General features: G+C 39.5%; 2 protein-coding genes across 7 annotated transcripts in view; both read right to left on the reverse strand.

Annotated features, from left to right (window-relative positions):
* chd9 (chromodomain helicase DNA binding protein 9) overlaps nucleotides 1-15,753 on the reverse strand; it is a 75,807-nt gene extending 60,054 nt beyond the window's left edge. For 2 of the 4 annotated variants that reach the window (XM_085427132.1, XM_085427084.1), the window contains exons 1-2: nucleotides 15,603-15,753; nucleotides 11,139-12,786 (exon numbers count right to left, since the gene is read on the reverse strand). In XM_085427132.1, the coding sequence (XP_085283258.1) occupies nucleotides 11,139-12,677 (1,539 nt within the window). In that variant the 5' untranslated portion in view covers nucleotides 12,678-12,786; nucleotides 15,603-15,753. Of the gene's footprint in view, nucleotides 1-3,746; nucleotides 3,833-11,138; nucleotides 12,787-14,824; nucleotides 15,038-15,602 lie in introns of those variants that run through there. The other 2 variants (XM_085427123.1, XM_085427261.1) reach the window with 2 other exon arrangements.
* Nucleotides 15,754-16,261: 508 nt separating this feature from the next.
* aktip (akt interacting protein) lies at nucleotides 16,262-22,748 on the reverse strand. 3 transcript variants are annotated; one of them, XM_085427438.1, is made up of 10 exons: nucleotides 22,575-22,748; nucleotides 21,814-21,935; nucleotides 20,245-20,456; nucleotides 19,994-20,058; nucleotides 19,785-19,885; nucleotides 19,496-19,584; nucleotides 18,303-18,401; nucleotides 17,961-18,068; nucleotides 17,769-17,829; nucleotides 16,262-17,655 (listed from the first exon to the last, which is right to left on the reverse strand). In XM_085427438.1, the coding sequence occupies exons 2-10, from the start codon at nucleotides 21,859-21,861 to the stop codon at nucleotides 17,548-17,550; spliced, it is 891 nt and encodes a 296-aa protein (XP_085283564.1). In that variant the 5' UTR covers nucleotides 21,862-21,935; nucleotides 22,575-22,748; the 3' UTR covers nucleotides 16,262-17,547. The 3 variants fall into 3 exon arrangements, with proteins under 3 accessions (XP_085283564.1, XP_085283644.1, XP_085283476.1); XM_085427518.1 differs by having other exon boundaries at nucleotides 21,814-21,939; nucleotides 22,474-22,748; XM_085427350.1 differs by having other exon boundaries at nucleotides 21,814-21,939; nucleotides 22,575-22,747.
* Nucleotides 22,749-23,762: the final 1,014 nt, after the last annotated feature.

Raw genomic sequence — 23,762 nt, forward strand, 5'->3', positions numbered from 1 at the left:
GTTTAAAACACACTTAATTTCATAGTTATTCAGTTTCAAACAGATTGTCAAATTTTCATCAGTAAAGAACAACATTATGAAATGTTTGGCCACAAAATATAAACTAAGGCTCTTCAGGTTTGTTTTCCTGATGCATTATTGAACAAAGTACATGAAACGATAGTTATTTTTGATAAAATTTGTAATTTTAAGACTATTTTTTTTTTTTTATTTTTTTTTTTTTTTTAATCACAAAATAAAATACAAAAGAGTCCAAAATATTTATAACTGAGTCAGAAATACTAAAATGAAGTATAAATATATTAAAACTATAGTTAGGTAAATTACTTGACCAAATATACTGGTACCATCCATGCTCTTATTCAATGGCAACGAAACAAGTTGTATGAATCATATCAACAGTATTTGTACTATATTTTATTTTTACGTTTTTATTCTTTTCCACTATGATCTCAAAATTGTAATGCAGATTTATGGTGTGTGAAAAACTCTGAAGTTATTTTATGCTATTTGCATTTCTTCTACAAATATTCCACATTTAAATGACAAAAAAATAATTTAGCAGTTTTTAAAGGGAGCAAGTTAAAGCAAGTCTTCAATTATGCTTCTGATTTCAGCTTTATTTAAAAAAATAATCTTGGCTATGGTTGAGTTTAATGTTTTCAGAATGTACTTTACAAAAATGTAAATGTATTTTTTAACATACGATATATGTATTAATTTTACTGGTGTGATCAAACTGGGCTATAGACACTACAGTACAGAATAACCCCCTTACCTCACTCTAAGACTGCAGACTTACTTTCCTAATGTACTTAAAAGTAAAGTGGGAGGTACAGCTTCAGCTTCCAGACCCCTCTTCTGTTGAACCAGTTCCCAGGTTGGATTCAGGAGAGAGAGACACCTACTCTACTTTTAAAATTAGGCTTAAAACGTTCCTTTTTGATAAAAGTTAGGGCTGGATCAAATTACTCTCGATCCTCCCTTAGTTACGCTGCAGTAGGTCTAGGCTACTGGGGACTCCAACTGATGCATTGTTTCTTTTTCACTCACTATGTATTTATACACCACTCTGTATTTAATCATTAGTTATTATTAATCTCTGGCTCTCTTTCACAGTGTGTCTCGTCTTGTCTTCCTCCCCTCATCCCAACCAGCCGCAGCATATGGTCGCCCCTGCCTAAGTTCTGCCGGAGGTTTCTTGCTGTTAAAAGGGAGTTTTTCCCTTCCCATTCTCTCCAAAGTGATTGCTTTAAGGGGGTCAAACAATTGTTGGGGTTTTTTGTTTTCTTTGTGTCTAAGGGAATGGGGTTTTGGGGGCTAACAGGAAGAGAGAAACTGCATAGAGCATGCAAGACTACAGCTCTGCTCGGTCCCAACTCTACATAGTTATGCATCACACAAACAGCAGGTGCTGCTCTCTCAAACCCATTATTTTCAGTGGCTTTCACAGTACAACAAAGAATGACTGGACCTTGTGGTAACTTAAAATGGGCCTTGGGGTGTTGATGAAGCAGCTAAGTATGATTAACTCAGTTGCATCCGCACTTTATATAGCGATATAGCATTGTCCACATAACTGTTTGCATTTGTTAAAACAGGCCCAAGAAAAAAATCCTTGTGCCAAAAAAGTCCACCAGAGGATTAAATGACTACAGGCCTGTCGTGCTAACATCTGTGGCTGTGAAGTCCTTTGAAAGACTTGTGTTAAGCCACCAGAAGGACATTGCACTGGAAGTTCACCTAGCTTCCACCTGTCAGTGGATCACCAGACCATTAGCACCAGCCTCATCCAGAGATGTGTTCTCTCCGCTGCTCTTCTCTCTCTAGACAAATGAGTGCACCTCAGGAGAACCATATGTGAAACTCCTATAGTTTATCAAGGACACCACTGTCATTGGTCTGATCCAGAAATATGATGTGTCAGCATACAGACAGGAAGTGGATCCCCGCAATCTGAAGTGGTCCTCACATATAAACTCTGTCTGAAAGAAGGCCCAGCAGATGTTGTACTTCCTGCAGCTACTCAGGAAGTTCAACTTGCCACTGAAGCTGCTGGTCATGTTCTACACTATCATCATCCAATCTGTCCTATGCATGTCAATCACTGTCTGGTTCAGCTCAGCCACAAAGCAGGACAGGGCCAGACTGGAAAGGACAATCATGTCTGCAGAGAGGATCATTGGTGCTGATGTTCCCTCCATCCAGGACCTGTACAGGTCCAGGGCTAGGAGATGGGCAGAAAACAGCGCTACAGGATGTCATTTACTAAAACATTTGCTTTGACCACAGTTTAGGTAAAAAAAAGATAACCCCCCCCCCCAAAAAAAACAAAAAAACATCTGCAAACGTACAAATAGCAGCTGTTGATATAGCCGGTGTGAAACACCTCCAAACGGCTGGTGTTTGCTAGTTTTGCTGAACAAAAGAGAACAGCTATGATTGAACTGATGGATTGTGTCATTGTCACCAATATGCGATCCACTTTTTAAAATCAGTATCAGATCAGTATTTGGTTCAAATACTTGACTGGCACATGGCTAATATGGTTAAGTGTGGGGTAACTTACTTAACAGATCTCTGTGCATTTTCCTGTTGTTTCTGGATATTTAAAAAACAAAAATTAAATTGAAGCTTGATGAAATGAAATTTTAATGGCTGTTTTTTGTTTTGTTTTCCTTTGGAAGGCCAGCACCTCTTTGATGGTGACCAACATTTTTTGTCATATGCAAGAAAAACCCTGGCTCCATGTGGATTACATTTTGTAGGTTTGCTACAGCATGATCAATATAAAAAAAATATACCCAAAAAGACACAAATAAAAGTCAGATTTTCACATTAAAGGCCCAAAATTAAGGTGACTAAAATACTCTTGTCATTTTTTTAACCTTTGCAAAGCCTGTCTGACAACACTGTAGCCTGACTCACAAAACGGGGAGCAATGATTGATTATGACATACCGGTTTCAACAGTCAACCCTCTTCTGCTAAGGTAAACAGTCAACTGAGTAAGTCAAATGTTGTTAAAAAAATGAAAAACAAAAAACACACACACAAGCATAACACACAATAAAAGTCTCCACTTACAACGTCCATGGCAACTATTTAATGACTTCCTACTGACACAAACCTGTTTGCTGAAGTTACAAATCACTAAGCCAACTGCCGTCTCTCGGGACAATACAATTGACATTTAGTGTGTCAAAGTCAAGCTGTGGTGCAAAAACCACAGACTGGAACAGAATGACAGACTTATGCACTTATTCCAGTCTTATTCACTTTAGATAACTTTCCTTAAGTTTTTAGTCATATTAAGGGTTTGCTTTTATCCTCTCAATTTTCTCACTCATTGTATAGGTGTAAACACAAGGACAAAGGGGTCATTACTCCTCTGCGTCTTTTCTTATTTCATCTGTTGCACCCTATACTGAAATAATTTACAAGTGATTTTTAAGATGTCCCCCTTGAACTGAATCTTTTCATACTCAAGAGACACTGTGGTAGTCCAACCGCCCTTTCTGCCAGTCAAAGGTTAGCGTGAGTTCAAGAAGGTTGCGTCACAACCAAAAAGACATTCCAGTCACATACACACACAAAAAAAACCCTTCACATTTTGACCGCTGGGCAAACACTCACCCACCCATCACCCCCAAAAATATTCAAAGCCATTTAATCCCTGGAGAAGGAGGCAAAAGAGAGTAGAAAGGAAAGAAAAGCAGCATAAAAGGGCATACTTTAAATTCAGACCTACTGTGCAGTTGAGGCTGGCAGCGTTCCCACATGCTCCTGACACACTCAATCCAAGTACAACTCCCTCCTCCCTCTCAGTTCTCAGCCCCTCCTCCCACTGAACCCTCCCCTTCCGCTCACAGCAAAGGCCGCCTGACTTCCTGTCTACCTCTGACCCTCAGTTATCCCCCGCCCTCATCTGGCAGGCCTCCAAACAGACAAGACAATCAGAGCGGATGAAGCAGACAGAATGCTTCGTAGAGTGAGCAACCAAGACAGAAAGTGAAAGACAGACAGAAGAAGAAATGCACACATACAAAGCTCTGCGTGTCACACTGGAGCAGGTTATTAGACAAAGTGGAAAGTGTGTGAATAAGACAGGCTATCACCATGTGGGCACAGGTTTCTCCAAGTACAAGTGTGTGTGTGTGGCACATGTCGGTTGTGGGGTGACAAACGGGGTGACGCATGGTGTCATGTTTCAGTACTGATTATGGCATTGCTTGCCCAGTTTGGGTGGCTAGAAGTTACATAAACCCCAGAGAGGTCAGGAAGTACTCAAGCTAGCCTGTCACAGAAACAGCAATCCTTTTTACAAGCATGCATATTCAAAGTTGATGACTGGAAATACAACTCAGAGGAAAAGGCTGGGCAGAGAGGGGAAAGCAGCAATACACCAGCGATATAGAAAGCCAGCGGGGATGTACCTGCTCAGTATCACTGCTGGGGGGCCCCCCAAATGACTACAGCCACCCGGGCAATCAGTGTTCATCAGTCTCACTTCTCTTTTCTATTCAGCATGAAAGCCGTAGCCTCTAGTGTTATGAAAATTACAAACAGTAGAGTGTAGTAGCATGCCAAAGAAAAAATGACAAAGCCATTCATTAACACAACAAAGCTAGCACTCCACACATCCAGGTGCCAAAACAATGACAAATAGGGCCTTATATTTGCCACAACAGAATAAAATGAACTGAAGCTGAAATAACATCACATGGTAAAAACATGACTCCATAAGAAAGAGAGGCTTAATGGCAAAAGTAGTTGTCTTATTTCTTTTTTTATAAACTTGCAGCATCAAAATCCCAGTCCCAATCAAATGTGTAAGACCAAAATATGCAATGTAATGTCATATCGGCCTTATGGACTGTCAGTGAGCTGAGTGCCCAGAAATATTTTGGTTTTGAATGGAAATGGGTCCTCAACACCAAAAGGCAATACATTCAGTATTCAGCCTTTTGTTTGGCAAATATCTGTTTGGCAAATATCTTTCAGTTTGAGTACACTAGGAACAGAAGTTTCAAATAAATGAATTTTCGTTTTTTCCACCCAAATTTAAGCCAGCACACTGGACTGCTCTGAGACGTCTGAAATTAGTCAAGTACAACATTCAACCACTAAAACAATTTCTTCTTTTTGGGTATGCAAGTGAATAACAGTAATTTGGCATCTTAATAAAAAAATAATACTGTGCTTCACTTTTTCCTGCTTTTATATAAAACAGTCCATTTTAAAATAGTGGATAGCAACAATATGTATTAAAACATTTAATTTTGATAAATAGCATTTTGTTAAAAGAGCTTGCACACATACTGGTGAATTAACCACTACAGAAACATAGAAATTTCGTATTTAAGGAATTTGTCAATCTTCTCAGAAGTGGATGCCCAAGTCTCAATGTTTTATCCAGTTTTCTTTCTGATTTAAAATCAGAAAGAAATACTTTTTTTCAATTACTAGTTACTTTTTAGTTTTACTAACTAAAGCACACAAGGTTCACATATTCACATAGTGCTTTTAATACAAACATTTCCTATTACACATATTTACTCCTATGTCTGCATCAAATATGCTGCTTGCAGCCTGTATTACATATATTTACCTTCTTAATATTTTTCTAATATCACAGAATCATCATATCTTCCTTTATAAAATTGGCCGCTCTGCTAATATACACTTATAATGTAGAGCTGTCCTTGTTTGGGACTGGTCATATGCTGCCAACTCTACACCTTTCATGTGAACGTGTTTGTAGTTACATTTGGAAACCTTAGGTTGACTTTTCAAGTTGATAACCACCTTCTTAAGGCCAGATAATGGAAAGATATCCTGGGTAGGCTGAACTTGTTTTGTAGTATAAGCCTTGGCTGACCAACACACACAATGAAGCATTTTCAAGTAAAGCTAAAAAGCTCTAGCTGAGCTTGCTAACTAGTTTAGTCGATAGCTGATTTAAAAACAGGGCTAGACAACATATTGATATTCTTAAAAGAAGAAAAAAAGGGGGGGGGGGGGTGAAGATAATCATATAACTTATATATCTAAGGAGATATCAATGTTGAGATTTTAAAATCATCTGTCCTTCACAACTAGAATCTCAAAATTCTGAGGACACAGCTGCCCTGTTTCTTTGTACAGTGATAAATAAAGTTAGAAGAAAAAAAAGCAAAAACAAGAGCATGTCCTCGGGGTTGGAAAGGCCACAGTGAATTCAAACCCAGGACCTTCTTGCTGTGAGATGACACGCACCATTGCACCACCTATATAACCAACAATTAATTTTCAATTTGTAGCTCTAAAGGATTACCATACCCTTAAGTCTTTCCTGCAAAAAAGCCTAAGTCAATATGACTTGCAAAAAATAAACAAAGTGATATGTGTGTGTATTTAGCAGACTTTCATTTTGCTTTACTGGGTACACTGCCAACATAGACACCAAACATTCAACAACCTATGACACTGGATAAATGTCATTATTTCAAACATGCCTTTATCAAATCAATTCAAATTTCAGTGGCCAGTGTGACTGCATGGTGGATGAATATAAAATGAGTATTCATTGCAGTCTTCTCTTTGTATTACTCAATACAATTTCCTGACAGCACTAGGGATGTCAGAAGACCGATCCTTACAACACAATTTAATATCAAAATCCTGAAAACGTGATGGTACTTGTTTTTTTTTTGGCATTGTAAGCAGTGTACTGACTGAGGTGGCTACTCTTCCAGAACTGCAGGGGGAGGCACATGGCTACAAGTATTCTAGTCTAGCCTTACCTATTGAAGAAGAAAGAAGCAAAGGCAAAACTAGAAATGGCACAACATATGAAAAATAGTGAGTAGTGTAGTGGTCACAATAGCTCTGTTCTGAATCACTGATGACAAGGGAAGATTCAGCTATAGAAGCACTTTGTGTTTAGAGTAGGGTGGGTTGAGTTGGTGGACCAAGACATTGATTTAATTGATTCACAAAAGCCAATATCCAAACGATGCTCTTTCAGTTTTTGAACAAAGGGACGAAATACTTCCAATTTAGTGAAGACAAGCCTCCAGATTTCTTCAAAGTTTCAATTCACGGTAACGACATCCACAGTATTACCTCTCTAATTTTATCCTGAAATGCTTGTTACTATTTTGTTTAAGACAGCTGAGACTGATATTCTGAAACCAGCTTTACTCCAGATACTAAAATATTTTTCAATGGCTAAAATTAAATGCCTATGCTAACATAATATAACTAACAGTAGTAGGCCAGAACAGCACAGTAAGGTGGTGGTTAGTAGGGCTGGGTATCGTCACTGATTTCTAGAATCGATTCGATTCCGGTTCACAAGGTCCCGAATCGATTCGATCCACGATTCGATCCAATTCGATTCGATTTGAATCTGGGAAATTTTGCCTCAGACGTTCAGAAATATCATAATTCAGATCAGTACATTTACATATTTTTGTATCTATAAAAAGGAAGCTGACACTCGCAAGACTTTATCAAAGGTGTAAGCATCACAGCAGATGCCTTTGTGTCAAAGTAACTGAGGATAAAACACAGAAAAACACCAAGGTGATTTTCCTGGCCTGGGATTTTATAAAATTATTCTGCAGTCGATCAAAAACGAAAGAAAACCATTAATCAACATATGAACATTACCTCTGAAGTTACAGAGGTTTTATTAGAGACACGACTAAGCGTTTTATCGTAGTGAAAGCAAAACAGCAAAAGTCTGAGCGAATTCAAGACAATGTTTATGTGAAGTGTAGTTTGGATCGTCTTTTGTTGCTGGTTTGGTCAATATTGTTTGGAGAGAGATAAAGCTTCAGAATCAGCGCAAAAAGGGCATAAGCACAAAGCGTGGACCCGCTGAAACATCAGAATCAGTGAACTGTTGGCTTTCAGCCCCGACCGTGTCCGTGCCGTCGGGTGAGAAAGGCGACATCTCACTGCTTCTGATCCGTCGGCGGATCTACGCTTTGTGTTTACATCTTTGTGCAGAATCCGTGTACCTGCTCTCATTTACTGTTTTAGCTGTTTGGTGGTTGTTGAAATTTTATGAGGTTTAACCTGAAATTCTGGCTTTTCGGGCAAAATAAATTTATATTACAAAATCGATTCACGATTTTAATGAATCGATATCACGTTATCCAAGCCAGAATCTATTTTAATCGATAAATCGATTATCAAAACCCACCCCTAGTGGTTAGCACTGCTGCCTCACAGCGTAAAGGACCACACAGTTTGCATGTTCTCCCCTGTGCTTGTGTGGGTTCTCTCAGGGTTCCTCTCACAGTCCAAAGACATGCAATTAGTTGGGTTAAGTTAATTGCAGATAGGTCTGACTATGAGTGTGAATGGTTCTCTGTTTCTCTGTGTACAACCTGACCAGGGTGTACTCTGCCTCTCGCCCTATGGTAGCTGAGATAGGCTCCAGCCACCCCCAAGCAAACAAAGGACTTTGTGTTTAAGTACAACTGAATTTGGCATTGTGAATCTTTTAGTTCTATTGGTATTGGTACCAACTACTAAATTTCTAGTACTGTAAAATCCCCAGTCATCACTAGCTCTAGTTTCATTATTGCTTTTACTACTGGATCAAGATGCTGAGAATTAGAGATGAACCCTCAGAATTTTCCCACGCCTAAAAAAATAAATAATAATGTAGTATGATCTAATTGATTATTTACTCAAATTTGCAACTTAGTGTAGAGATGAAATGACCAGAAGAAAGGTACTTTTTAGTTTACCCATGTTTAAGGAACAAACTAAACAATTACCAAATGACCAAAGAAATGCGAATCATGAGAATCAGCCCACTAGCATGGAATACATGTTGACAAATTGATTCATGGAAATAAAGCAAGAGTTCTACACATATCTAGTAGTAGCTGAAATACTGCTGTGGTATAATTTTCTGTCACTGTGACAAAATGTGGTACTATTGCTTCTGGAATAGCAGGAACTATTCCAATGTTGTCTTGAGTACATCTGGCAACCGTTTATGTTTGAGGACTGATTTTTGTCAACACTACAGTCGTTCAAAACCAAGTCCAGAAACGTAACAGGTATGTAGCAAAAACCAAAATGGGTGTGGTTCAACCTTTGCTTATGTAATAATGCAGAAATTGCTACCAGGTAGGGTGTACCCAGCCTCTTGCCCTATGACAGCTGGGATCATGGGCTGCCCTTCCACTAAGCGAAAGAGGATAACCAAAGCTATCTCACTGATTTAATGTCAGTATGCTGACAGACATGATATTTGATTTGGTTCCATTGCAAGAAGGTCTGTTGTTTATTTTTAAATTTATTTCAACCGAACTTTGACATTTTCTAAATATTTAATTATGTAAAAGTACAGAATATTGAAACCTGTGATAAGTCTTAAATCTTAACCCTGGCGAGTCATTACATCTGTAGCTGACCATTACAAACATTGGAAATCCTAATTAGCCACATTCACTGTGGGGGAGTGAAGAGTGGGCCGCTATCCCCTGATGCCTTGCCTGTTCAGCAAACACACTATCAGCAGGCTCTTCACACATCAGTGCACATGAATAGCACAGTCAGCCTGTAAGCATCAACACAGGGCTGGATGTTGACACAGACAGGGAGAGGCTTGTTCATATGGCTGTGGTTCATGGCCCCATTTCAATCAAGGACCTTTGCAGATGAGCAAATGGCCTGTGTGGATGAGCTCTGGTTTAGGCGCAGCACCAGTTTTGTTATCACCTGCTGAATGCTGGGGTATAGATGAGCTACTCAAAACACAAGTTTTGTTTTGGCTCTGGGGCATATATTTGCTTTTAAAATTGGGGAGACATAATGGACCTGCTGCTAGTAAGAGGTCCCTGTTTACAGAGATTTAAATGAGTCACTCAAACACATACTATAAAATTGTAGTAATATAAGTGTTTACTACACTAGGGTAAGTGCAGATACAGACAAAGGTGAGGTTGGTACAATATTGCCAAACAACACTTCTGTACGGTTAGTGGTTATGAGATGTTTTGTCAGTAGAGGGCCATAGGAAACACAAGTGCTTTTATGGTTTTAAAAAAGTGCCTATATATAAAGCGTGCCTTAAAAAAATAATTTTCATTGTTTTAGTAACAAAAATTCTGAAATCTAACACAAATGTTCTCAAAAGAAAACACAAAAATATGTTTCTATCTACATATGCACATAAAGTGTGCAGAGCATGATGAAAGGTCTGTGACTTTAGCTGGTGGTCATGTGTCACTCATGGGCGATGGTAGTGCATGGATGCTGCTAAGTTACAAGCCATCTGAGGTCCAGGAACCGCCTGAAGCCTGTTACAGCCAGCTAATGCATTCACCCAACCTCCCCCTCTGCTTCTCTTCTCTCTGTCATGCTCTTCCTCTCTGTCTCTTTCCCTCCCTTTCTTTCCTAAGCTCTCCTTTTTCCATGAGCTGCTGCCCTCTCCATCTCTCAAACCCCCTCCCCCGCTCTGAAGTGCTAACCACTCTCCTTCACCGTGCTCTTTTCCTACCGCTCACTCTCTCACACGTGCACACGCACTCACGCACAGACACACACAGAAACTGTGGCAGCTACCACAACAGCGTGCAACCTCCCCCACACTCCAGCGAGGCAGTGTGCAAGTGCTTCAGGCTTGCCCTGACCCACATCTTGATATAGCCCTAAGTATGCTTACAGCTAAGTCCTGAAGACTCTCCTGCCACTCTTAGCCTAATCAGGCCTGAGCTGCTGTCAGTGCACTGCCCAGACAGACAGGCCAGGTTGGACTGACCATTATCATTTTCAGATAGCTTTCAGACTGCCCAAGATACACCTTCCCCTTTCCACTGCTGATTGCAGGTTTTCTACTAGGCAAGCACATGTTCTACCTGAGATAGCTAAGCATTATATGAGTGGCCGAATTCTGTGCCATAATATGGAAAGAAGAAAATATTTCTCCATTATTAAAGAAAAAAAATATTTAAAATTGTGAAATTCAACACATCACTGTTTCATTTCATTCAGCTTATTCATTTTCATTCTTGTCACTGACTATAACTTAGAAATGGGTGTTAAGTATGAGGTGTATGGTTATATATAAAGATCAGTGCAGTGCCTTTAAACAAATGCTTTAGGAACAAAAAGGATGAAATGTGTTACCTTATCTTCACTGTACTCAATGGGTGATGGTTTCCTGTACTCAATTCCAATCTCCTGAGTAGTATCAGTCCAGCCACAGTTAGATTTGTCCTCTTGCTTAAAAACATGCTCAAGCTGGGGCAGTAGGTCAGGCAGGAGGTCAGGAGGCTCCAGGCCATCCAAGTCTTCATCATGAGCTGCTGATGGTAAAAGGCTGTCTCCCAAAGCTTGGTATCCATTAGTGTTGATAACCCTACAACTCTGAGGCTGCTCAGAAGGCAGGTGGGTGGTGATGTTGGGGTAGGGTCGCATAGATTCACCAAACAGCTCAGATGACTTGCAGTTTCCCTGGGTTTCTCTGGAGCAACGTATAGCACGGAAAGGACATTCCTCTGCCTGGCTAATTGGGGTCCTAGTGTGCTGCTGACTCAAATGTGCAGTGGATGAAAACTGGCATGGTGTCCCTGTAAGTTCGGGTATTGTAGAAGTGAGTGGTGCAGTGGTGTTGCTGGGCCTAGACACCGAGGCTGAGGACAAAGATTGCTCATTGAGACTGGGTAATTCTGGCTCCCCAGGATAAGTAGGGTACTGAGTTGGTTGATAAGCTCTGGCAGAACTGACAGAGCATATGGGCAGGGAATGAACCATAGATGATGAGTGCATGGGAAAGGACAGGTTAGATTCTTCCAGTCCTGTTCCAGGGAAAGCTTGACATTCCCTGACCAACTGGTAGTTACCTTGCTGTGGCTGTGTTTGCAAGCAAGTTGCAGTCATAGAAGCATTCTGACTTTCCAAATAATGCTTACTTGGAAGAGCTCTTGAGTGGAACTGCTGCTCTCTCACAGTTAGTTGGCGCTGAACCTGCTGCTGAGTGTGGTGAATTTGCTGTTGCCTGCTGGACTGGCCTCCCTGGTGAAACGGGAAATTGTGATGCTGCTGCTGCAGGGACACAGTCTGTGTGTTAATTTGTTGGTGCTGGTTTAACAGCTGTTGCTGATGACTTTGCTGTTGTTGCAGCTGCTGCTGTCGCATTCTGTGCTGCTGCTCCTCTTGCTGATAACAGGGATGGTGCTGTGTTTGATGTCTGCCATGAAGTTGCTGGCTTTGTAGTTGTTGCTGTTGATGACAAAGCTGCTGTTGAGGTAAGGCCTGGTACATGTTCCCATTCTGGTCTTGGTTACCCCACATCGGACTGCCACTGTTACAGAAGAGCCCATTGGATTGAGGAACTTGACTCATGGGAGCATTATGGTATGAGCCATGTTGCTCTGTAATCATGCCTTCACTTATGCCCTGAGAACCAGAAAATGCCTGAGCCACATTGGCCTTAATGTCAATGTAATGACCCATTGACTGGCTGTAACTAGGCATAGCTTGTTGGGTAGAAGCTGGTGGCATCATGTCTTGATGCTTCCCAGGGCCAAGAGGCTCCACTTGGAGCGGTTCAAAGTCAGCAGTAAGATTTAGCTCATCCACGAGTGATGGTGCTGAAGCGAAGCCATCGTCATCCAGCCCTTCCAAACCTCCACCAAAGAGGCTAGGGTCATTAAAGAAGTCCATGGTGGAGGCTGGAGGATGACTGGAACCTCTGGAACACCAATGGATCCAAACTGGTCCCCAAATGCCTCTCTTTAGAGCTACAGCATGCCGACTATATAGTTTTCATGCCCTAAAATGAAGAGAAAAAAATATAAATTATAATACTTATATCAGATGATAAAGTTTCAGCTGGTAATCTATGGCCTACATCAGATTTCATTTGGTAAAAAAAAAAAACTTATTAGCATAATCAACCTTTAAACACATGCACAAATAATTTCCAGTTAAAAGATGACACAACAGTTTATCAAGTATATTTTTGTCCACCATATTGAACTTTGTCATCCACTTCATCATCAATGATGCATTCTTTGAGAGCAGTAAAACTGCATGACTCTATCAATCTGACATATAAAAGCACTTATCCAAGTGAAGGCTATGTCATGGTTCTGGAGAAACTTGGTACTGTCAGTTATCTGTCAGCATTGCCTTTCATGTGTGCAGCAAAGCAGCTGGTGCAAACCAACCGCCAGCCACCAGCAGGTGCCTCTTCCTGTACCCCCACCCTTTTCAAATACACACATACGCACAAATGCGCCTCAACCCCCTACCTTCACAACCAATGAAGCTGCCTGCCCTGCTACTGCAGAATGTGTGGGAGGTGCAGACAGCTGATAGAATTTCAACAGCTAAGGACAGAGGCAAAGGAGGCCCTTTAAGCATGCGCATGTGCGTGTTCTGCAACCACAGACCAGCGGAAGATGACAGAAGCCTACCGAGGTCAGTTATTATGCTGACTTAACATGCACACAGGCACACAAATGAACACAGACATTTGTCCCATATTTTTGTCTGGCATCTTTTTCTTTATCACAGCATATATTTAAAATAATAGCCATGCTAGTAAATGGTTTACCATAACATTCTACCAGCATAAAAAAAATTATGGTGCTCTCAACTACTGACTGTGTGATTTGTTATCAGAGACACCAGCCTAATATGGATAATATTATGCAAAAAACAACAACAACAGAGCAATGTGCACAAGCTAATAAACTAAAAAATGATTCCTAAAAAAGATAAAGTCATAAGTTTGATTTTTCTTGTTTAACTGGCAGTTATCCAGCTGCTGCTGCAGTTTTGTGATGGCTATAAGAAAAGCCCACCTAAAAAATCCTTTTGACTAAGTGATTCTAACAGCCAACTTCTCTGTATGCAAGTTAAGTTCACCTTAAGGTGAACCAGCATAGGTGGCCTGCTTGGCCCATAGCAACAGAAATGTCTACATGAACTCTCAGAGTTAAACAGTTCCACTTGCTACATTACGAGTTTTATAGTGACTTTATAACGTTACTAACATCAAACCTGAGAAATGTGTAATCTCATATATTAACAAACAATTCATAACATTCTCACCACCTCATGCCACTGCTTTGCATTTTGAAAGCAATATTTAAATCTTAAATTAAACATACAGAGAAAGGAAATCTACTTTACTGTACTATCACTACATTTCCTTTTAAGACTCATTGTCATGCACATTACCACTCTCCCCACTAACCACCAGGTCCCTGCAAAAGTCAATTCACACAGGCATGAAGCAATTCCTGTTTTCACATTGGGCTGTTCTTCAAGCTCAAGACTCTCTCCAGTGCTTTCTCTAGTGATCATTATGTTTATTGGGAAATCATGTGACTGCCATGTAATTACTTGTCAGTTTTAAGTTTCTGTAGATCCCTATCTATATGCAGGTTCCCTATAGCTAAACCAAGCAACTGCTAACCTTCAAACGCCACCCATCTGGCTCCGAGGCATAGACCAGTCCCCTCTCCCCTCTGATGCTTTCCAGCTGTTTCCTTCATAATTGTGACGTTGTGAGCACCATCCAGGCACGTGCAACTCATGCCTAATATCAACATGAACTGTGTTTATAAACTGCTCCTGAAATTTGGGGAGATGTCCGTGTAAAACTAACAAAATTGAAACAATATCAATTTAACTGAAAGTTGAAGCAAAAGCTAAGCGCGTATACGAACGCTTTTCAGTCCACTTTTAGGAAACTTCCAAGGTTGTTATTGGTAAAGTGTCTCAGTTGGCGACATGGCTATACCTCTGTGGTGTTTTCAAAGCCCTTAAGCGACCATGTTTAAGCAAGACACCGAGCTCACCTCTTGAGTTAATATCATCCTCTTCATCTTCCCTCAGAAATGGCTACAGCCTCTGCGAGCGCGGTGGTTGATAAGCCGACGAGGCGGCAATGTGTTGCGCTACTTTAAGCGCAACTGCTCGGCGAGCGGAAAGAAAATGAACGCACGTGGAACATTTGAGTTTTAGATATAAAACTGTTTGTCGAGGTGCGCACGTGCACTCGAACCGTATAACCTAAGGATTCAAAAGGTGTCGTGACGCTGCTCACAGAAGAAGATAGGGAGGGGGAGGGGGCCGGAGATGGATGGAGAGGTCGTCAATGATTGTGACCGTGATAACAGCCAACTACTTTATCCTCGCCTGACTTTCGTTTTCATTTCAAATAACCTGTCGAAGTATTGGCACTGTTAAGTACATCGGCGTCCACATTCAAGTGCCATGCTGCTTTGAGCCCGGCTGGTCGCTGTCAGTTCAGGACCACCATGACCAAGAAGAACCCACCAAGGAGTACTTTGGAGACACGCGCATTTACATGTAGGCGTCAAACTCTGAAAAAGTACGATGATATTTGCTGCTTTCGATGCGAATTCAAAGAAAACAAACAAGTTTTTGGCTCCTGAACACCCTTGCTTCTACAGGGAAGATACACAGCCAGCTAGGCGGTGTGTCATCAGACAGCTGAGGCGACCCTCATTGACTCACTGTCCGAAATTTGACAGCTACTTGACTGTATGAAACAGAAGCCCACAAGTCCAAACGCGTCTCAGAAAAGTCAACGTAATTAGCGCAGTTTCTTACCTGAAAGAACCACAAAGCGCAGCTCCAGACGCCAATGAAGACAGAGTGGTATTAGCGAAGTTGTTACTGTGTTGTTAGTTGTACTCCTGCTGGCGACCACGGCACAGCGGCTCTGCTGCTGCTGCTGACGTGACTGTGATAACGCGGCATTTGCATATTAGTAACCCTCTCTGTGATTGGACCGCTGACAATTTGCCAAAATCACTAATTTCCATGTTAAATTAAAAACCGGTTCACCAACTGTGACTACTTTGAGGACGGTGGCGCCAGGGCGTTGCTGATTAAATCATGTCATCGTTTGTAAAGTTGCTGTGTTGACAGAGTGCATAAGATGGCCGCGTCTAAACCGGAGCCAATCCGGAGAGGTTTTATATTCGCACATGTACCCTAGTCTGTCCTCAGTGCGAACGTGACAGGAGCCGGAGATGCTTTCAGCTGTGGGTACATAACGCCATCTGTTGCCAGAGGGAAATACTTCGCTAAAATAAGTAACTTCAAATTTGAACGTAGTTTTCTTTGATAGAATCATTTCTAGTATAACAGAAATCGCCACTTTGTATCAGTAACTGTATTGAGTAATTATGTTTGAAATACGTTTCTTGTAATCAGGTTTTCATTAGTTCAAAACAAACACTTGAAAAAAAATACATAAACATACATAGCTTTTAAAAATCCTTTTATTGATTTCAAAGAATACCGTTTCAATTTCAAACCTAAGCAGTCAAGAACAAATGGTTCACGCATCAACACATCTGAACTTCTGAAGAGCCCAAATGGCATCATGTAAATTACAATTATTGTTACAACTTTCCCTCTTACAGCAGCTCAAACAACTTTGGCCAACATACCTGCTGTGCTCATTTCTTTATTGAATTTATACTGATTTTAAATCTATTTTCCTACAGTATTTCCAAATACAGCAATCAAGCCAAATTCCTCTGCTTGAAGACTTCAAGTTTGAACTGACACTGGCCTGTAACTAAAGAATATGAAGCACCCCAGTTTATTACCATCCTATTTTGCTGTTCAGAGTGTCCTAAATAACTAAACTTTATCAAAATAAAGGCGTTTGTCTTCCAGACTTCTGTAATTCTAGAGTAACGTCATTTATTTGGGAGTAATTTACAATTATCTACAAAAAAAAAAAAGAAAAAAAAAAAAGACATTCTCTTACAGAGCACCAATGCAGATGTCTCTTAAACCTCAGCATAGAATCCATTATTTACACATCAAACCTTTAATAACCAATGATATATATATAAAACATTCAAAATTATTTCAAATCTGGCAAAATACATAAGCTTACTTACTTAGAATCTTATTTAAAACCATATTTGCCAACTCTGCTGCAAAGTAAGACAACCGTTTACACAGTGGAAATAAAAAAATAACTCATTGTCCAATAAAACACAAATATAAAGCAAATGTCAACCTAACTTGGTAATAGAGGAGGATGTGACAGGGGGTTTTTTTCCCCACCAACACAGCTGTGATTAAACATTCCGAGTCTTACAAATAAACAGTCCTGAGCCAAATTGAACAAGTGGTATTGATATGCAATCCACTGTACTTACAATAAGAATGAAAATAATTTCACTCACATCATCCACAGCCTTTTGCAGCTGTATGTCATAACGTAACTAAATATGTGAATGGATAAGAAAACGAAAATGAGAATGTACTTTGATTGCATCTTACCCTAAAGGATGTTGACGCATCCATTTGTCATTGTTGATTTAAATATGATACAAACTTGGTTTCCTTTTTCTAAAACTCTTTGAGGCCTAAAAAAAAGCTTTTAAAGCCAAGCAATAAATGTGAAGAGCTAATATAAAGTTGCCAACTACCAAGGTTCTACTTTCACACAGATGGCTGATGCAAGCCTGTGGCATGGAATCTGATGCTTCTGACTCCCTCTAGTGGCCACTATCTTGACATTGCAGATTCAGCTCTGGGGAGGATTGTCTTCTTTGCTGAAGGGCTGTGTCGAGCCAGGCTTTACCCAAGACAAACCCGATGCCTGAGATGCCTTGTGGTGATCCTCAGGTCGTCTCTAGGGCAACAACAACAAATTAAAAGCTGCATAATAAGAATCACCAGATAAAATATGCAGATTAAACTCTCTCCTGCTTCGAAAGTGCAAAGTTTTAATTTAGCAAAACTTACCTTGTATGTGAACATTCTGTCTTTTGCTTCTTCATGTACAGCTGGGTTCCATGGGGAAAAACTGAAACCAATGGATCAAAGTGGAGAACCGAACACAAGATAATTTTTTCCCTCTTTAGAGTTTTAACAAACACACACACTTTTTTCCTTATTGTGGTCAGCACTAGAATGTGAAATGGACAGTTGACCAACCTTATTGCGTAGGGATCATCGATCTTTGGCTGATCAAAAAGATGACTGTTGCATAGTTTCACACTATCTACCACTTTGCTTTTGAACAACTGCACATCCTTCTCGTAGCTGGGGAAAAAAAAAAAAAAAAAAGCAAGTGTCAAACTTATTTAGCTAGAAACATCACTTTGCACCGAGTGCTAAAAGACCAGTTTCTTAGTCGAGATTTTAATTATGTTTTTCTATAAATGACTAACAAGATTTTTTTTTTTAACATTTTCAGAGGAAAAATAAAATATACACACACAACAAGTTCCATTAAGGGAAAAAAAAAAAGGCAAAAACCAAGAATGTTAAACTCACAGTACAGCAGCCTCTGGGTTGAGTGGGTCTGTGGTGTTAATCTTGTAAAAAACTGTACGTGCATACATCAGGACTTGCCAGATGTGGTTGTGATTCCGTCTACACACACACAGGTGGATGAAGTCAGTAAATGTTTGATTTATTTTAATTCAGTTACATATCGTATATAGAGAGCCAAAAAAATAAAAAATAAAATAAAAAATTACTGTCGCCCCAAGGTGCTTTATATTGCAGCATAAAGCACATATAATATTACTTTATGAATTAGTTGGTGTCACTAAGATGATTCCAGTGCAGCAGAGAGAAATACTAAGTTTGTTGAAGAAAACTTGCTAGCAAGCAGGTAATTTGTAAGTTAACTCTGCTTCAGGAACAGATGGGTTTTCCTCTGTTAACAAACAGAGCTGTTAGCTACATCTGCATCATGGAGGAGTGCCAAGATGCCTTTAAATGCAAAACTTGTACTACAGTCCATGCCACTGTCAGTCCTTGCTGAATAGCATAATAAACTTGTTTTTACTGCCTTGTGCGTAGTTCAGTTTTTGATAACGTCGAGAAGCACAGCTAGTCATGGCATACAGTTTTTGGATTTGTGTTACTTTTCAGAATCACGTTTCCTGGTGCATATCTCTCTCTCTCTCATATTTTACACCTGTTCAACTGTATGTTACAGCAAATATCTCAGGCAATCGCATGACAGTAAATCAGTCAGGCATGTAAACCTGGTGACGTGCTGAATTTCAAACCAAACATAAGAATGGGAAAGAAAAGTGATTTAAATGACTTTGAATGACTGGGTGGTAGCATGGGTGTGGGCACCAGACAAACTAGTCTGTTTGTTTAAGAAAATGCTGATCTACTGGGTTTAAAACACAGTCTAAAAATAGAAAACATCAGCAAGTGGCAGTTCTCTGCTGAAAATGCCTTGTAGGCACCAGAAGCCAGCGGCGGCCAGTTTCCTTCCAGGTGATAGAAAAGTAACAGTTACTCAAATAAGCATTTGTTACAACCAAGGTATGCAAAAGAGCACCTCTGTTGAACCTTGAAGCCTACAGCAGCAGCCCACACTGAGCTTGGTGATTCATTTAGTTGCTCAAGTTTTTCCAACCTCCCCCCCAATTCCTTCCACTTCAAAATATAATTCGAGAAAAGTAACAAAGCAAAGTACATAAGCAGAAAAATGATAAACCTACCTCCATTTGGTAAAAGCTCTTCTGACATCAAGCTCTCCAGACACAGGGTCAACAAGTGGATGGAAGACTGGTATGTCAAATACTAATTTCTGAAACAAATTGTTTGCACCATTTTTTCTTAAACCATATTTTATGACAGTTTATGTATACATCATTTATGCTGCTACTTCTTATTTATAATGACATACATCTTGCATTTTCCAATGTTTACTCTTTTTAGCTAAATCATGCAATCTCACTTTTTGGTAAGGGGCAAAATATCAAACAAGAACATTTTTTTAATACTTACAGGACACTCCCCATCTGGATAATTGTCTGGAATATACACAGTGAACTTGAAGACACCATCCTGGTACAAGCCATGTCTGATGAATATGACACCAAACCACACTAGACAGTGAGAGATGCCATTTTAGAATCACTTATCACTTTTTTTGTCTTTCCCCTGATATATAAAAAGTGATTAATTGCATGAACTTTTAAAAGTGGAATCCTTACTTAGTGCAGACTTGTAGGATGGCTGGACATAAATTCCAGGGAGCTTCTGCTTTATCACTAATGTGCTGCAGGTCACAAGAAAAATCAGAAGGGAAACCAAATAAAAACAATTTAAATGATACTGTGAAACTAGTTTAATACAAAATGTATACAGTGGGTATTTTAAAAACAAGGGCTACCAGCATATTGGAGCATGCCAAGAAATTAACAACAAACTGAAATTTAAATTCTGATACTGGACCAATACGTACAACTCAGCCAGCAGAGAGTACTCCAAGTAAAAAGGGCCATAAGAGGCATGCGTGCCATTGGCAGACTGGATTGGGGTACCCATTGGGGAAGGCTTGGTAATAGGGGCTGCATTCTTAGGAATCGGCGGAAGCTGCTTTCTGCCGAAGGGCATCCGGGCTGGACTGGCCCTCTGCTCCCCATGCCCGCTTTGTTCCTCGTTGTCAGATCTCGGCTGTTCAGGATTGAAAACATGACAGGGATCTTAACACATCAAACATTAAAGCCCATGCTATGTGGGAGGGGAAAAAAAATCAGAAGGAACCCCCTCAGTCAAATTTAGATAGTGTATATAAATGCTCAAACGGTAGACCTAAGGAGTAATCCGATGGCACAGGGTAGTGACCATGTGCTGTGAGTGACCTCTCAAGTTACACTGCCCATCTGGTTTGTAGCTCGTCAGGGAGCCATGTCTAGACAAGAGCAAGCGTTTTCATGCCTAGCTGTAACGCCATCTTACTGATGACGCAAGGATGATAGGAGGAGTTGCGGTAAAGTGTCACAGTGCACTCTGAACACAAAACAGAAGAATGCTGTTTTGAATGGCAGGATACATCAGGAAGCCATAAGAAACAGTGCAAGAAATGCTTGCAATAAATATTGCACTTAAAAAAAATCACTTTAAAAAAAACAAACAAAAAAAAACCCAACAACAACAATGACAACAACAAAAAAACAACCCTTGACTGTAGAATGTGTTAAAATGTACCTTCAATGAGACAAACAAGGTCACTCACACCGTTTTCGTCCCTCCTAAATCCCCTCCCCACCACTGTGGGTGCTGGTGGAAATTTAGTCAAGCAGTAGCAAACTTCACCAAACACCACAACACAGAAAGAGTGGAGACTTTGTTATAATGTAGTTTTAAATCATATGGTTATAGTTAAACTTCACACAATATAAGCATATTTCCCCCAAAATGAGTGGAAAAACCACACCCTTAGGTCGAGTATGAAAGTTTTCCAGTTTACCAAGATTTGTTAACAAGCTTAACAATATGAATCCAAGTGGGAACAGGTGCGGGAATCAAGGCTGAGAAAAGACAAAGCTATACATTTTCTCAGTTTGATGTTTGTCCCCTCAAATGTTAAATTATTAGGACTATCGAAATCAAGTTTTGGCAGACAAGTACAGGTTTTATTTATTTATTTTAATCTTAGGAAGTGCAATCAGCAGAAATACAACCTTTGTAACCCATAGTAAGCTCTACTATACTCCAGGTTTAATAGGCAGTCAAAACATTTTATATGTGAAGATTTTAGTTAAAACAAACAAAACTTACTGCACTGTTAAGTCATCAAAAATCTCCTTTGCAAAGCTCATGACTATCATGTGCAGCACATTTTAGAGAGAGGTTTCCACAGGCTTGTACATATCTGAAAGGCACCTAAGGGCAAGCTTCTGGACACTAAAGTGTTGTATCAATATCAAGTTTGCCATTTTTTCCACAAAAAATACCGAATGGGAATGGCAATGTTTACAGTATGTTTACAGCTTAAAACAAACAAACAAAAAACCTCCACAACGTTTACCTTACGACTTGTATTGGTAGACATGCTCCAGAAGGGGTTTAAGTTCATCACTCGTTCAGAGGTTCAGACTGATGTCCCTCTTTTTATGAAGGTCCCACGACAAGTAGTCTCCGGGCCATTCGCTGCCTTGGTGGAAACAGGAAATAAATGCTATAGTTGAAGTCAAACACACACAACCTAAACACGCATCTCGAAAAAAAAAATAATAATAATAATAACAATAACAACAATAATACTAATCAAGCATCCCATGCAAATTTAGCTAGCATAGCTACTTGCCACCACAAAGTTAACACTAGGACGGGTTGTTTCGGCTAGCTTAGCTTCGTGCTAACCTAGCTGTTTCATTGAAGAAGTTTTAAAGCTTGTGTGTCTAACGTTGTTTGTCGGAGCCGTAACAAATTTTAAACTAATGTTCTGATTTTAACCAAATGTATTGTTAAAGTCTCGTTATTTCTAGTACAAGCATGAGCGATAGTGTCATTCACCACAATCTGAGATTACAGTGCTACGTTAGCAAATGTTATGGACCAGGGTGTTGCAGCTGAACGTAACATATTTCTACTTGACAGCTGGAATTTTGGCAACATAAGCGGTCAAAGCATACGACGAGTTAATTTTACCAGATTTACACAGTCTCATTTGTTTTACTTGACTTACCTAACGTCAGCTTCAGGTTTAAGGTTACATTTGACGTTGCTAACAAAACCAGTCTTTAACTGTGGATCTTGCACTTAAGAGAGCTTATTAATTAAACTCACCGTATTTGCTTGAACTGTATAAACGCCCCTTTAAATATTAATAAATGTTAAGGCGTGTTCCACCTTAATTTTCGAAGGAAAGTGCACAGCTGCTCACCATGCCTTTGGTTACCATTCCAGCTAGCTGGCTAACGTAGGTTAGCTAAATAATTTGACAAACAGAGAAACCGGAGATCAATCTAACAAATGAAGGGCGTTTTGCTGCTGTACAACGCGTCCTTATTGGTTCATAAGGAAACAAATCTTAGCAGGTGATTTGCTGGTGACTTCGTCACGTGATAGACAGCGTGCCCTTTAACACACAGGCCTCGAATTCAATGGGGACTTGGATGTTTGAAATAATAATAATAATAAATAAATCCACAAATAAATAAATCTAAAAAAATAAAAAATCTAGAGAATAATGACATCCGAAAAACCCCAGAAGAGAGCAGTTCCACCAGCACAAATATTACAGTCTTCTATTTATGGTGACTTGAATTCAAAAAAGACAAATACTGCAATGTGAAGAAAATGTTTGATGTTTAATGTTTAAAGTTTAATTTAAACATTTGCGAATAATACACCTTAAAAGTCATTGTCTGTAATGTGGATGATAATTTATGTGATAATTTCTGTACTCTAAGTAAAAAAATAAAATAATAATCATTCATATATATAGATAGATAGATAGATAGATAGATAGATAGATAGATAGATAGATAGATAGATAGATAGATAGATAGATAGATAGATAGATAGATAGATAGATAGATAGATAGATAGATAGATATGTTTTATTTAGGAAAAAAAGCATGTAAAACAGGCACTTTTATGATAGAGAGACATTGTAATTTATTTTGTGAATAACTCGGTGGATGAAAACATTTGTTTTCCAACCCGTCTTCTCGTCATTTTTGGTAAGTGTCATATAAATAAGGTAAAATGGACCAATTGGAAGCCAAACTCTGTTATATTTTCAACTGACATCAATGAGTTTTCTCATTCAGTTGAAAAATAAGAAGCAGCAAATAGCCTAACATTATCTAATACATATACAATTACTGACTAATGTCAACCTCTATCACCCCATGTTTCAATTTATCTTTTTCTTCAGTGTTATGTTTTACATATTCCGCCCACATTTTACCTTTTTACTGTAAGTCTGTTCATATACTGTTAATATTATTGTTATGTGAGAAAAAGTAG

Source organism: Rhamphochromis longiceps, linkage group LG1 (assembly GCF_057381845.1).
Source record: "Rhamphochromis longiceps isolate RC_006_pf linkage group LG1, R_longiceps_female_GT1.1, whole genome shotgun sequence".
NCBI classification, from domain to species: Eukaryota; Metazoa; Chordata; class Actinopteri; order Cichliformes; family Cichlidae; genus Rhamphochromis; species Rhamphochromis longiceps.

Coding starts and splice junctions, on each gene's coding strand:
- aktip (XM_085427438.1), bottom strand. CDS start 21,861: ATGAACTTAAACCCCTTCTGGAGCATGTCTACCAATACAAGTCGTAAG. Junction 20,457..21,813: donor CTACCAATACAAGTCGTAAG/GTAAACGTTGTG, acceptor AATCCTGAACAG/CCGAGATCTGACAACGAGGA. Junction 17,656..17,768: donor ACAGAATGTTCACATACAAG/GTAAGTTTTGCT, acceptor TTGTTGCCCTAG/AGACGACCTGAGGATCACCA.